The 12,580-nt window shown below is 42.7% G+C and overlaps 1 protein-coding gene across 2 annotated transcripts in view; it reads right to left on the bottom strand.

Annotated features, from left to right (window-relative positions):
* The window catches only part of dock1 (dedicator of cytokinesis 1), a 480,313-nt gene that overhangs the window by 124,948 nt on the left and 342,785 nt on the right, over positions 1–12,580 (bottom strand). For both annotated transcript variants that reach the window (XR_014602336.1, XM_084079253.1), the window contains exon 31: positions 9,077–9,177. Coding sequence is in view for 1 of the 2 variants with exons in the window: in XM_084079253.1 (XP_083935379.1) it covers positions 9,077–9,177 (101 nt within the window). In the remaining variant the exon portion in view is untranslated. The remainder of the gene's footprint in view (positions 1–9,076; positions 9,178–12,580) is intronic.

Raw genomic sequence — 12,580 nt, 5'->3', positions numbered from 1 at the left:
CAGGCAAAATGAGGAACAGTTTAAACAAACTAAGCCCAATTTTCGTTCTTTTTTTTTTTACAATCTTGAAGCCTGAGTGACCTGATAGACGAGTGGTTAGGGTGCGTACCACATGGACTCTAATGCCTGACCACGAGTCCCCGGTTTGATTCCAGCCCAGCTGGACCATTTCCCTGCCTACGATTCCTGTCTCTCCCTACTGTACCGAACAAAGGCCCCAACTAGAACCTGCAAAAAACGCCAGAGTTATACTTAGTTGCTTAGCAGATGTTGCACGCCGAAAATAGACGATCTACAAGCTCAAAACAACGTCGCAGTGCGGCAGACGAGGTGAGGTGAGGTGAGGAGAGGAGAGGGGGGGGAAGCTTCCCGAAATATTTTGCTCGTCTCGGCACGCTGTGCCCTGCTCAAACAAGGGACAAACAGTGAACCCGGGGAGGACAGCAATGGGAGAGAGTGTGACACAAGGGTACAAAGCAGTGGAACTGGAGTGGTCCGAGGTGACATCTAACAACGCCCTGCAACAAGCTGACCGACTCTGGGACGTCTGTATCTGCTCTGACGGGGTCACAAAAAGGGGGTACGCGTTGACACCTCTGTGTTTCTGCGTTACTATGGGGACAGGTAATGCAGAGGGAGAGAGAGATTGAGAGGCAGGATTTAAGTTTGGGGAATTAAGCACTCCCGGAGCGCTCCACCTCCCCCAACCCCTCGTTAATGGCCATTCTCCGGCCTCACTACGTGCGCCGTGGCATTACGGAGCCCCTGACAGGATCCAGAGGTCCCGATCGATAACGTTTTATCCCATATTCTAACCAAGACTCACTTAATATACGGTGACAGGGATCAAGGGCAGCCTCGCTGAATGGTTAATAAGGGGGGGAGGGGGAGTGTCACCTGGCTCTCTGTCATGCTCATTATAAAATGACACAACGATATATATATATATATATATATATATATATATATATATATATATATATATATATATATATATATATATATATATACACACTGTAATTGCAAGAACACTGACTTCTATTTCAGCGTGCTAACTTTCCAGGAAGAGATTCTAATAGCTCGGAAATATTCCCATCGATGATGTCATTGGTAGGCCATAACCCACCAATGAGACGCAGAGCAGAGTAGACAGAAACAGCGCCATCTTATAATGACCATTAGCAAGGACCAATTATATGAAGACAAGGTTGAAAATGGTTGAAGTGGTCCTTTAACAACTTAAACCATTTTTACCCCCCTTTTTTGGGATAGACAATATTTTTTTACCCCCTTTTTTTCTCCCTAATTTAGTCGTAATGCCAATTAATTCCTCCCCACACACATTTGTGTGTTGTCACTGCTGTCATATCCTACTGACTCACTTGCCAGTGAGGAGCCCCCACTCCCTGCTGACAGGTGCCCCCCCCCTCCCCACAGCCCATATAGGAGTACATACAGTGATCAATAATATCACTCTCCCCTCCCCAGCTTCCCTCCCCCGAACACGGGCCAACCTCTGTGGTACGTGGTGGGCAGGGACTTTACCACTAAACCCTATTTTAATAGCAGAATATAAAATAGCAGATCTAAAAAACAAATAATAATAATAAATGAGTATAATTCTACCACTACAGCCTCAGGATGGAGTGATAGATAGATAGAGGTTAAAACTGCACTGGGATGAAACAAAAGCACCCGAATATGTTGAAAGACTTGACCGTAGCTGTAGTGTAAAGTCATCTGTGCTAAAAGGGACACCACGGCACGGTGACACTGTGTTCTAACAAACACAAGGGTACACCACTGCTGCACTGTCATTCAAGCTCTAAATAAATGACCCGAGGCGGCTGCAGCAGATGCCATTCCAGAGTTATTACTTCGGACAGTCATTTGGGATCACTTTGATCTGTGCGCCTTTGTGCCTGTATGTTGGTGTGTGTGTGTGTGTGTGTGTGTGTGTGTGTGTGTGTGTGCGCGCGCACACACAGGATGATTGAGAAGGAGAGGCATGGTGTCCTCATCTCAGGGAGACAGATGAAAGGTGACTCGTCAACAGTCCCTGCAGCCAGTGAGGACTGACTGCCACCTATGACTGTGTCAGCTGTCACCGCCGACCTCCCCCCACCCCGCACGCACGCACGCACGCACGCACGCACACACACACACACACACACACACACACACACACACACACACACACACACACACACACACACACACACACACACACACACACACACACACACACACACACATCTGTCAGCCTGCGTGGGTGTGTGTGTGTGGGGCAGTGTTAATTTCGTCGACTACAACTATGATGAAAAATGTTCGTCGACTAGCTTTTTTCACTGACGAAAACTAAATAAAGACTAAGCTATGATGACAAAAAGTTTGACTAAATATACTGACAATTTCGTCAACAAATGAAAACTAGATTAAAATGTTTGGGAGGGACTACTAGTGGGGAAGAGATCCAGTTGAACTAAATAAGACAAGTCATCATGGGTGCGCTCGGGTGTCACAGACCGAAAAGAGTTGATCTACAAGCTCCCAACGCGTCGCAGCACCACAGAGTCGCAATTATTTCGACACCATCACGGCCCGTGATGGTGTGTAAATAAAATGCCCGTACATTTTATTTAGTCGACTAAAACTAGACTAAAAGTAAAACATTTCAGTTGACTAAAATATAACTAAAACTAAACAAAAATTGATATGACTAAAACTGAATTGAAATTTGCTGTCAAAATCAACACTGGTGTGGGGGGGGGGCTCTTATTTTATACTTTGTCGTACGATGGTGTGAATCCACGGTGAGAGTCTACACGCTTGATCTACAAGCTCATGGCGCGTCGCGTCATGATGAGAGCTCGTGGATAGCTTGCTTTGTTTGGGTAAAAACTGGATATCTTTGGAAAATGCAGGAACGATAGGGGTGTTAGAAAAAATAGATTCATATAAAAATCGTGATTCTTATTATCAACGATTCAAAATAGATTAACAATTTCCAAAAATGGAATCGTGACCCCAAGAATCGGAATGGAATGGAATGGAATGGAATGGAATGGTGAGATAGCAGGAGATTCACAGCCCTAATGAACCATGAGAATTTTGGAAACGTTTTCGGCTGTAATGACACGCTCAAAAATAGGTGGTTAACTAAAAATACAGACATGTGGAGGAGAGCAGAGGAGAGGAGAAGAGATGTCAGACTGCTGCAAAAGGAGGGAGGAGGAGTGGAGGTGAAGGAGAGAGAGAGAGAGAAAGAGAGAGAGAGAGAGAGAGTGAGTGAGGAGGAAGAGCGAAAGAGAAGAGAAGAGAAGAGAAATGGAGAGGGACAGAAAGAGCCATCGAGACATGACGCAATGGCATGTAGGAGCAGATGTGCTGTGATCAAAGCCTTCAGACATGGTGACAAGTCTGAACTCTGAAGCCTCATTTATACCTTGTCGTACGACGGTGTTGTGCGGCGAAAATAGCAGATCTACAAGCTCATAGCCTTGTATATCTGCTATTTTTGAAACATATGTAGTAGTATAACATATGGTTAAAATGATTGTGACACCATATTAACTAGTTTTGCTGGGGACCCCCTGGTAGCCCCCCTCCCCCCAAGGGGCCCTGGAGAACCAATGCTGTACCGTACCGGATGGATATGCCATGTGTATATATGTAGATATATTGTGTTGCTTTGTCTTTTTGTTTTCTATCCTTGCTCTCCTTTCTGGGAAAAAAAAAACACGATGGAGCTCACACAAAAAACGAATTTCACCCACTTTTCTTTTTTTTTTGTGACAACACAGCCGATTCTGATTCCGAGGAGGGACAAACAACCCTGTTATGTCTCCTGTCAGCACTCTGTGATGGCGGGCTGCAGCCTAACACACAGACAGCGCAGGAATACATTTGCAGGTGAATGACTATAAAGCTACTATACAGAGAATCTGACGACTGTGTGAGGCGGGTGTGCTAAATGGCCTGCATGCTACAGTATCTCTCTCCTCTGCTCTGTGCTGCCGGACATCTGAAGGCAGAGCTACAGCTGTGGTGGCAGCAGCAGCTCAATGTCACACAGGTTGTGGTGTATAATGAATAGAGAAAGAGGAAAAAGTGTGCAGGGAAGGTTGAAGGAGAGGCTCAGGTGGTGTGAGAGACAGAGAGAGAGAGAGAGAGACAGAGACAGAGACAGAGATAGAGAGACCACCATTCTCTTGCTCTTCGGTTTACCTGGTTGTGTTTGAAAAACAGCTCCACACAAAATAGAGAGACAGTCTTTTCCTTGGCTCTGTGTCTGTGCGTGTGCGTGTGCGTGTGTGTGTGTGCGCGCGCGTGTGTTGGTAAGGGCCTGCAATAAAAGCATTTGGGCAACATCAAGGGCCAGGCATCCGCCTTTGAAATTGAGTTTATATAGGAAGTGACAGTTCATATGATCTGGTGTCAGAAGGAATAACTCTCAATGCAAGCAGATGGGTTTTGGCCGAACTTTAGACTTGATTTTATTACCTTAATAAACACTGTCATAAATACTATATGCTTCCAGTGGCTAGTTTAAAGTCTTCTTTCAATCACCATGATAAGGGTTTTGGTAAATTATGGTCCCAGTTATTTGAAAATGTATGATAAAGTACCGTACTGTATGCTGTAGGAGGGGCGTGGCTACCTTGGTGGCGTGGCTACACAACCAATAGCATTCATTTCCGTGTGCATAGGATATGACGCGATATAGAAAGATGGCGGGTTTGAAATTGCTGAAAAATAGGCTTCATTTACGGTCCGTAGAGTCTATGGGCGTAACTTTGTCCATTTCTTTTTACAGTCTAATGGGCAACGTGCACAGTGTCAGTGCGTGGTGGTGTGATAGATCCACTGTGGTGACATGAGCTGGGCACATTTCCTCTAAATGAAGATGAGGCTCACTATAGTCTCTGCTGCCCGGAAAAACATTTACACATTTTGGCTCCATGAGCGAGACTCCATCGACAGATGTAAAAACGCTAACGCGGATGAAGAGCCATTTGTATTTCATCTGTCACAGACAGATGAAATACAAAACCATGCTCCCATCTCTATGACAAACCACAGCTCATGAAGCTCTGCAATTTACCACCTTAGAGTTCTTTACAACGTAAAGAATGAAGCTCCTTACACACCGGGGGCGTTTTTTTCATGCAAATAATATATATATTTTTTAAAACCTTAGTCAATGCAAGCTTCCACGGAGCGATAAAGCGATAATCGCCGGTGTGTAATGACCTTTAGGGCTGAAGTGGTCAATCGATTTGTTGATTTAAACCAAAAACCCCAAAAGAAACGTCATCGATAAAATAAATGTAATCGATAGAAAACTTGCTGAGAAAATAAGGGATAGTTGCAGCCAGGAGCTGCAGCAGTGCTAATCTCAGTGATTGACATGCAGGGAGGCAGACGGGGGGAGGCGAGAGGCGGGGGGGGGGGGCGGGTGTACATTTCAGCCCCTTCAGCTATAGCGAAGGTCTGAGAGAGACAGTGAAGGGGATAGAAATCCCCCCGGCAACAACACGTGTAACCGCTGCAGAAAATGCTTTGAAAGGATTTGTGAGCAGCAGGCTGAACAGCAGCATGCATGCAGGCAGGCAGCCTGGATATGGAATTCCGGGACGGCATCCCTGACACTCGCCTTGTACTTCACATGAGAGCATGAGGCACGCTCCAACGTCTCCCTCCCCAGAGAGAGAGACCCATCCAAGGCTGCACGAACACACGCACAGCCTTGTTAAGCCCTTCAATCCGGGTGTCATTTTTATAGAGTTTAGCTATAGCCATTATTGAATATTTTGGTTATTGAAAAATAGCAGATATACAAGCTTGAAATCATGAAAATGTGTGCAAATCTTTGAATATATATGTTTTTTAAAGCAATTATTTTTTACTAAAACCTTTGCTTCTGGGGATTCTTTAAATGTCTGTTTTTTTATTATTTCTTATTATGTTGCTATAATATCAGTGGTTCTCAAACTTTTTTCATGTCAAGGACCACCCAAAATGTTGTTCCAGGGACCCCCAGAAGCAAAGATTTGAGTTAAAAATGTTCGCTTTAAAAATATATATATTCAAAGATTTGCACACATTTTCTCGATTTTTGAGTAGCCAAAGTGTAAAATAATGCTTTTTTTAGGTCAAATCAAAAAGTGACACAGATGCGTTCCAGGTATTAATGGGTTAAGCAGGGGGGGGGGGCAGCGTCTAGTGCTGCCTACAGTGGAGCCAGCAGGGCTCTCTGTATTTCTGCATGTTTGTGTGTGTGTGTGTGTGTGTGTGTGTGTGTGTGTGTGTGTGTGTGTGTGTGTGTGTGTGTGATGCATTATGATAAGACCACTTGCATGTGGATATGGTGGGGGGGGGTTGGATAGGGGGTTGCCACCTTCTATGAGAAGAGATAAGGGTCTTGTTTTTTTGCCGCAGAGAAGAATCATGCACGTATACGGTGCTCCTACCTGGGTCCTATGACAAATTATAGCTGATGGCCTTCCTGTGTTTTATTTATTTTGTTATTTCCAAGGACCACAATGGAAATGAAGTGGAATGGAATAAGTCTCCGACTTTATTGTGTTTTCTTATCCTTGACGTGTTTATTTTGCCGCATGCGTTGTGTTGTGTTTCTCTTTCTTTTTACACAACGTTCAAATAAATCAACCAATCCTTTTGTTAAAGGTTTCATGACATTCAGTTTTCACAACATATTAAAATGTGTATTTATCATGGTCCTTCAAACGTGTATTAAAAGTTTTAACTGGAATCAATGTGTGTCTCGTTACGGTGTGTGGGGAGGGCCGATATGGTGTGTGTGTGTGTGTGTGTGTGTGTGTGTGTGTGTGTGTGTGTGTGTGTGTGTGTGTGTGTGTGTGTGTAGATACAGTAGGTAGATAGATAGATAGCTTTAGGCCCTGTTTAGACTGCAGTCAAATCCGACTTACTCTCAAATCTGATCTTTAGTAGCGACTGTTCACACTGCCATTTGCAAGTGCTCAGATCGGATTGATGTGTGTTCAAAGTGATTTAAACAACGTCAACCCAGAGCCAGCCTGCCTGCGCGATCTATCTGCTTTGGTTGCCGTGGTAACGATGTAACGACGTCACAACGTATAGGCGCTAGCTGCTTGCTTACGTTCAAGAATCGCAACAATAGAGGACACAAAAACAAAGACAAGTACACGCATGAAAGCGGTGGAAAATGGACATTATCTCAACTCTCCATTTCTGTGATTTTCACTATTGTTTTGTTTTCATTATGCTTACCCCTCGCCAGTGTTGATTTCGTCGACTAAAACTATGACGAAAAATGTTCGTCGACTACCTTTTTTCACTGACGAAAACTACATAAAACGAAATAAAAACTAAGCTGACTAAAATTATGACTAAAACTATGACTAAATAGATTGACAATTTCGTCAACAAATAAAAACTAGACTAACATGTTAGGGATGGACGAGTGGTGAAGAGATCCAGTAGAGCTCGGGTGTTGCGCTCTGAAAATAGCATATCTACAAGCTCACAACGTGTCGTGCTGTGAGCTTGTAGATCGGCTATTTTCAGCTTGCAAGTGTAAAATCAGCCATTACGACGCTATCAAGGCCTGCCAAAATACATTATAGTCGACTAAAACAGGTGTTGATTTAGTCGACTATAATGTCATGATATTTAGTCGACTAAAACTAGACAAAAACTAAAACTTTTCAGATGGCTAAAATGTGACTAAAACTAAATGGAATGCTATTCAAAAGACTATGACTAAACCTGAATCAAAATTTGCTGTCAAAATCAACACTGCTATATGCAGAAAAAAGGGGTACCAGGGGGTACCCAGCAAAATGTGTTAATCTAGCTTCACAATAATTTTAACCTTTTATACTTTGGCTATTCAAAAATAGCAGACATACAAGCTCATAGCGCGGCACAGAGTGCCGCGCTATGAGCTTGTAGATCTGCTATTTTTGAAAAATCGTGAAAATGTGTGCAAACCTTTTGAATATATATATTTTCATGCAAACATTTGTAACTCAAATCTTTGCTTCTGGGGGTCCCTGGAACAAAATATTGGAGATGGGGGTCCGCGGCCAAATACATATCATTTTGGGGGTCCTTGGCATGAAAAAGTTTGAGAACCACTGGTATAGGGGTGTGTAGGAACAGTTACAGTGTATAGGGGGTGTGTAGGAACAGTTACAGTGTATAGGGGTGTGTAGGAACAGTTACAGTGTATAGGGGTGTGTAGGAACAGTTACAGACAGTGTATAGGGGTGTGTAGGAACAGTTACAGACAGTGTATAGGGGTATGTAGGAACAGTTACAGTGTATAGGGGTGTGTAGGAACAGTTACAGTGTATAGGGGTGTGTAGGAACAGTTACAGTGTATAGGGGTGTGTATAGGAACAGTTACAGTGTATAGGGGGTGTGTATAGGAACAGTTACAGTGTATAGGGGGTGTGTAGGAACAGTTACAGTGTATAGGGGGTGTGTAGGAACAGTTACAGTGTATAGGGGCGTGTAGGAACAGTTACAGTGTATAGGGGTGTGTAGGAACAGTTACAGTGCATAGGGGTGTGTATAGGAACAGTTACAGTGTATAGGGGGTGTGTAGGAACAGTTACAGTGTATAGGGGGTGTGTAGGAACAGTTACAGTGTATAGGGGGTGTGTAGGAACAGTTACAGTGTATAGGGGCGTGTAGGAACAGTTACAGTGTATAGGGGTGTGTAGGAACAGTTACAGTGCATAGGGGTGTGTAGGAACAGTTACAGTGCATAGGGGTGTGTAGGAACAGTTACAGTGTATAGGGGTGTGTAGGAACAGTTACAGTGTATAGGGGTGTGTAGGAACAGTTACAGTGTATAGGGGTGTGTAGGAACAGTTACAGTGTATAGGGGTGTGTAGGAACAGTTACAGTGTATAGGGGTGTGTAGGAACAGTTACAGTGTATAGGGGTGTGTAGGAACAGTTACAGTGTATAGGGGTGTGTAGGAACAGTTACAGTGTATAGGGTGTGTATAGGAACAGTTACAGTGTGTATAGGGGTGTGTAGGAACAGTTATTGGACTCACTTGTGAAAGATTTTGTTTTTTTTGTCGCTGGAGAAGTTCTCCAGCTGCAAGGACTCCTGGGTAAGATAGGCCACGGCCAGGTGGAAGTAGTTGTTCCACAGCTGAGGAGAGAGAGAGAGACATAGAGAGAGAGAGAGAGAGAGAGAGAGAGAGAGAGAGAGAGAGAGAGAGAGAGAGAGAGAGAGAGAGTAGAGTGTGAGTACATACAGTAATGTGTTTGTTGTGTAGGGTAGTGATATTTAGTGAGCCGTTGGGGGACATTAAAAGATACGGGGGCTGTGGAGTGCACTGCGGCTACGCCTGGCCAGCTCTACCCGGCAACCCAATGCTGCAGATAAGAGACGGTAAGGAAGGAAGGGAGGAAGTACAGGGGGAATGCAGGGGGACTCAGAGCAGAGAGAGAGAGAGAGAGAGAGAGAGAGAGAGAGAGAGAGAGAGAGAGAGAGAGAGAGAGAGAGAGAGAGAGAGAGAGAGAGAGAGAGAGAGCCCCCCCCCCCTTTGGAAGATGAGACCACTGGATGCCAGTGGTGGTAGAAGTATTCAGATATTTCACTTGAGTAAAAGTAGTAATACCACAATATAAAAAATACTCTGTTACAAGTAAAAAAAAAAGGCCTGTGTTCAAAACGTTACTTGAGTAAAAGTACAAAAGTATTGACATCAAAATATACTTAAAGTACCAAAAGTAAAAGTACTAAAATGTTTGAAAATAGAAGATCTACAAGCTCACAACGCGTCGCGACGCGTTGTGAGCTTGTAGATCGGTTTGTATGTTTGTTGTTTGTATGTTTTATAATATAATAATGTATATCTGCAAAGTAACTAGTAACTCAAGTTTTCAAATAATTGTAGTGGAGTGAAAGTAAAATATTTGCCTCTGAGATGTAGTGGAGTAGAAATAAAAGTATTGAGCATTGGCCAGTAAATTTAAAAAAAAACCTCAAAATTGTACTTAATTACAGTACTTGACTAAATGTACTTAGTTACTTTAAACCATTGGCAGCTTGCAAGCAGAGGGTTTTGGTGCCAGGGACTGTCTCTTACGTACACACAGCTGGGTCCTCAGTCACACAGCATGCTCTCAAGCATGTCTTAGAAATATATCCAGGCTGTTGGGCAGCAGAAACCGCTTCTATCTCTGTATTTTTGACTTGTTACGTTTTTTTCATTAAATAACGCCCTATTTTGTCATACAAGAGTGTGGCACAATTTTTTTTCCTACGATTTAGTAACCCATTTTTTTCACCCGGTGCCAATTGCCTATGTAATCCTGGGTGCTACTCTCCCTCTGCCAGCCTAGGGAGAGCCCAGAACTGAGCTCATATACCTCCTTCAATGCATAAGGAGCTAGCAAGCCGCTTTCTTATCACCTGCCAGGGGTGAGTTTCCCTGATAGAACTAAAATCAGAAATTAAAAACACCTATAATATTTTAGGAATGATATGTCTTTCACTCAATCCCGTCGCACGTTGATGATGTCATACAGTATGTGTGTTCCAGCCCTATGGAATGTATGGAATTCATGTGCTAGTAAAAAAACAACTTAATACTTCCTATAGGTTAAGTTAATATGAGCATCAAAGCAGTATTTTAAACACTTTTTATTAGCACACGCATTCAAGGGCAATTATAATGAATTAATGCGTATAAGGCTTTCTTAGCCAGGGGTCCTTTTAAAGACTTAAACAGTAGTTCTTCTCTGAAAACGTATCACTATACCCTTCAGTTAGTGATTAAATGGAACAGAACAAAAGGAAATGAAACAGTACTATTCATACAACATAAAAAGGAGAGGTTCAATTGTTGTTATGAGAAATAAGAACTTTGTCTAATGAATTCAAGCTGCAGAGGGGATTAAAACAGGGGCAGTTTAACCCATTAAGACCTGGAACTGTGTCATTTTTAGATTTGAGCTAAAAAGCATTATTTCACACTTTGGGCTATTCAAAAATAGCAGATATACAAGCTCATAGCGCGGCACCGAGTGCCGCGCTACGAGCTTGTAGATCTGCTATTTTTGAAAATTCGTGAAATTGTGTGAAAATCTTTGAATCTATATATTTTCAAAGCGAACATTTTCAAGTCAAATCGTTGCTTCTGGGGGTCCCTGGAACAAAATATTTTGATGGGGGTCCGCGGCCAAATACATATAATTTTGGGGGTTCTTGGCAAGAAAAAGATTGAGCACCACTGATATAGAAACATACATTTTCAGAAAACTGTTGAGATTTAGGAAACATGTAGAATCGGCTTCAGGTCTCAATGGGTTAAGCTGTTGGCACATTCAAATTATTACGTGTATATATCGTTGCTGTCGCGTAGAAACCTCTTATGTCCATATTTCAACTTTCGATGAATGCCCTACTTCGTCGTACAAGAGTGTCACACAAAAGGAGTGAAAATAGCCGATCTACAACTAGTTCACAACGCGTCACATTGCGACGTGTTAGAGACTTGTAGACCTGCTATTTTCACTATTTAGCAATGTTTTGGTGTTTTCTGCTTATGTTTTCTGCTATTTTTTCAACCTTTTGTTGGTTGTAGGTTGTGGGTTTGAATCCACCATTGTGCATTCGGCTTTGTCGAGCGTCTACAGTATATGAACTTAACTGCTTAACGTATTGGTTAACGTATTTGGGAAATCGCCTGTATCTCGCCTCTTGTGCTTTACTATGTATTCTTGACGAGACATGCTATTTTGAACGGCCCATAACAAGTGAACAGGGTGTCGCGATGACATTTCTTGTTTTTTTCGCGGAAGCACAGTGAAACCCTCCGTGATTAGCAACGATCAGAGGATCGATCATACTGGGGATAAATATTCTGTGACTACTTGAACAGGTAAGAAAAACAAAAAATCTCTGGCGGTGGATGATTTATTTATGTATTTATTCTGGCAGTAAATTAGTTAATAATTGAAAACTTTTTTTGGGGGGACTAACGAGGTTTCCCGGCCGACATCGACGACACGACACGTTTGTAAAGTGAGCTGTGGAGGCTGCTCTGTTCCAGAGGCACAGGTTAACCCATTAAGACCTGAAGATGATTCTACATGTCTCCTAAATCCTAAACAGTTTTCTGAAAAACGTATATGTTTCTATATCAGTGGTGCTCAATCTTTTTCATGTGGACCCCCAAAATGATATGAATTTGGCCGCGGACCCCCATCTCAAAATATTTTGTTCCAGGGACCCCCCAGAAGCAAAGATTTGAGTTACAAATGTTCGCTTTAAAAAAAAAATTTCTAAATTTTTCAAAAATAGCAGATCTACAAGCTCATAGCGCGTCACTTGGTGCCGCGCTATGAGCTTGTATATCTGCTATTTTTGAATAGCCAAAGTGTAAAATTATGATTTTTTAGCTCAAATTTAAAGTGACACGGATGCGTTCCAGGTCTTAATGGGTTAAAATATTCCAGGAATGCGAATTAAATCGTCGGCCGCGAACAGAGTAATTTATGTGGCCACTCAACGATTTTTATGCTAATTTCTTTTCAGTGACTTT

This window comes from Gymnoscopelus microlampas, assembly GCF_963454915.1.
Source record: "Gymnoscopelus microlampas genome assembly, chromosome: 14".
In the NCBI taxonomy this organism is placed as follows: Eukaryota; Metazoa; Chordata; class Actinopteri; order Myctophiformes; family Myctophidae; genus Gymnoscopelus; species Gymnoscopelus microlampas.
The sequence above is the reverse complement of the archived record's forward strand: the minus strand, read 5'-3'. Positions and strand labels throughout refer to the sequence as shown.